General features: G+C 53.4%; 1 protein-coding gene across 1 annotated transcript in view; it reads right to left on the bottom strand.

Annotated features, from left to right (window-relative positions):
• Positions 1 to 524: 524 nt before the first annotated feature.
• LOC143297475 (organic cation transporter-like protein) overlaps positions 525 to 3,256 on the bottom strand; it is a 44,140-nt gene continuing 41,408 nt past the window's right edge. The window contains exon 19 of the mRNA XM_076609871.1: positions 525 to 748. Coding sequence (XP_076465986.1) covers positions 530 to 748 — 219 coding nt within the window. The 3' untranslated portion in view covers positions 525 to 529. The remainder of the gene's footprint in view (positions 749 to 3,256) is intronic.

A 3,256-nucleotide genomic window follows, 5' to 3' on the forward strand; every position in this document is an offset into this window, starting at 1 on the left:
TGCTCCACTCCTCCTCCTCCACCCCCCCCCTCCTCCTCTACCCTCCTGCTCCACTCCACCTCCTCCTCCACCCTCCTCCATCTCTACCCCTCCCTCCTCTCACCCCCCTTCCTCCCACCCTCCTCCTCCCCTCTACCCCCTCCTCCTCTACCCTCCTCCTCCTACCCTCCTCCACCACATACCCCCTCCTCCCCCCCCTTATCCACCCTCCTCCTCCACCATCTCCACTCTCCTCCACCCTCCTCCTCCACCCGCTCAGTGTCCTCCACCCTCCTCCTCCACCCTCCTCCTCCACCACCCGCTCAGTTTTCTACTCTACCCTCCTCCTCCACCCTCCTCCTCCACCTTTCTCCTCCCACCCTCCTCCACCCTCCTCCTCCACCCGCTTAGTGTTCTACTCTACCCTCCTCCTCCACCCTCCACCCGCTCAGTGTCCCTCCTCCACCTTCCTCCTCCGCTCCTCCTCCACCCTCCTCCACCCTCCTCCTCCCTCCTCCACCTTCCTCCTCCACCCGCTCCTGTTTCCTGTTCAGAGTCCTCCCCCACCCTCCTCCTCCTCCCGGTGAAAGGCGGCCAGCGGCTGTTCCTGTGGCTGGGAGGTGGGCAGGGGGAGGTACCACTCATCGATGTCCTGCAGCGTGTTGGGCAGTTCTCGGCCTTTGGTCTCCGGCAGGAAGTGCATCAGGACCACCACCATGAAGCACAGCGAGCCGATGATGGCCCCTGGCGCCCACACCGCCACCTCCGCCTGTCATCATCGTCATCATCATCATCACCATCACCATCCTTGCACTCATTATCATCATCATCGTCATATCGTCGTCGTCGTCGTCGTCATCATAATCATCGCCATCCTTACAATCATCATTATCGTCATCATCATCGTTGTCATGTCGTCGTCGTCATCATAATTGTCGTCATCATAATTGTCGTCATCATCACCACCATCATGATGTCATCATCATTATTAACTTTACCTTCACCATCCTTACTCCCATCATCAACAAAATCATCATCATGATATCGTCGTCATCATCATCAGCATTATCATCGTCATCCTTACTATCATCATCATCATCATCATCATCACCATCATCACCATCATGTCGTCGTCGTCATCATCGTAATCATCATCGTCATCCTTACTCTCATCGTCATCCTTACTCTCATCATCATCATCATCATCATGTCGTCGTCGTCATCATCGTAATCATTATCATCGCCATCCTTACTCTCATCACCATCATTATCAGCAGCAGCAGCGTCGTCATCGACGTCACAATCCCCACCACTGCTACCTCCAAAGAAAAAGGACACACCAGGACACACCAGGACACACTGACACAGAACACAGACACAGGACACACCAGGACACACTGACACAGAACAGAGAGACACAGGACACACCAGGACACACTGACACAGAACAGAGAGACACAGGACACACCAGGACACACTGACACATAACAGAGAGACACAGGACACACCAGGTCACACTGACACAGAACACAGACAGACACAGGACACACCACGTCACACTGACACAGAACACAGACACAGGACACACCAGGTCACACTGACACAGAACACAGACAGACACAGGACACACCAGGTCACACTGACACAGAACACAGACAGACACAGGACACACCAGGTCACACTGACACAGAACACAGACAGACACAGGACACACCACGTCACACTGACACAGAACACAGACAGACACAGGACACACCACGTCACACTGACACAGAACACAGACAGACACAGGACACACCACGTCACACTGACACAGAACACAGACACAGGACACACCACGTCACACTGACACAGAACACAGACACAGGACACACCACGTCACACTGACACAGAACACAGACAGACACAGGACACACCACGTCACACTGACACAGAACACAGACAGACACAGGACACACCACGTCACACTGACACAGAACACAGACAGACACAGGACACACCACGTCACACTGACACAGAACACAGACACAGGACACACCACGTCACACTGACACAGAACACAGACACAGGACACACCAGGTCACACTGACACAGAACACAGACACAGGACACACCACGTCACACTCACACAGAACACAGACACAGGACACACCAGGTCACACTGACACAGAACACAGGCACAGGACACACCAGGTCACACTGACACAGAACACAGACACAGAACACAGACACAGGACACACCAGGCCACACTGACACAGAACACAGGCACAGGACACACCAGGTCACACTGACACAGAACACAGACACAGGACACCAGGACACACTGACACAGAACAGAGACAGACACAGGACACACCAGGACACACTGACACAGAACACAGACACAGGACACACCACGTCACACTGACACAGAACACAGACAGACACAGGATACACCAGGTCACACTGACACAGAACACAGACACAGGACACACCAGGTCACACTGACACAGAACACACCAGGTCACAGTGACACAGAACACAGACAGACAGGACACACTGACACAGAACACAGACAGACAGGACACACTGACACAGACCGACACAGGACACACTGACACAGAACACAGACACAGGACACACTGACACAGAACACAGACAGACACAGGACACACTGACACAGAACACAGACAGACACAGGACACACTGACACAGAACACAGACAGACACAGGACACACTGACACAGAACAGAGACAGAGGACACACCAGGACACACTGACACAGAACACAGACACAGGACACACTGACACAGAACACAGACACATGACACACTGACACAGAACACAGACACACTGACACAGAACACAGACACACACAGGACACACTGACACAGAACAGAGACAGAGGACACACCAGGACACACTGACACAGAACACAGACACATGACACACTGACACAGAACACAGACACAGGACACACTGACACAGAACACACACAGGACACACTGACACAGAACACAGACAGAGGACACACCAGGACACACTGACACAGAACACAGGACACACTGACACAGAACACAGACAGACAGGACACACCAGGACACACTGACACAGACCGACACAGGACACACCAGGTCACAGTGACACAGAACACAGACACAGGACACACCAGGACACACTGACACAGAACACAGACACAGGACACACCAGGACACAGTGACACAGAACACACCAGGTCACACTGACACAGAACACAGACACAGGACACACCAGGACACAGTGACACAGAACAGAGAC

Source organism: Babylonia areolata, chromosome 22 (genome assembly GCF_041734735.1).
Source record: "Babylonia areolata isolate BAREFJ2019XMU chromosome 22, ASM4173473v1, whole genome shotgun sequence".
Taxonomy (NCBI): Eukaryota; Metazoa; Mollusca; class Gastropoda; order Neogastropoda; family Buccinidae; genus Babylonia; species Babylonia areolata.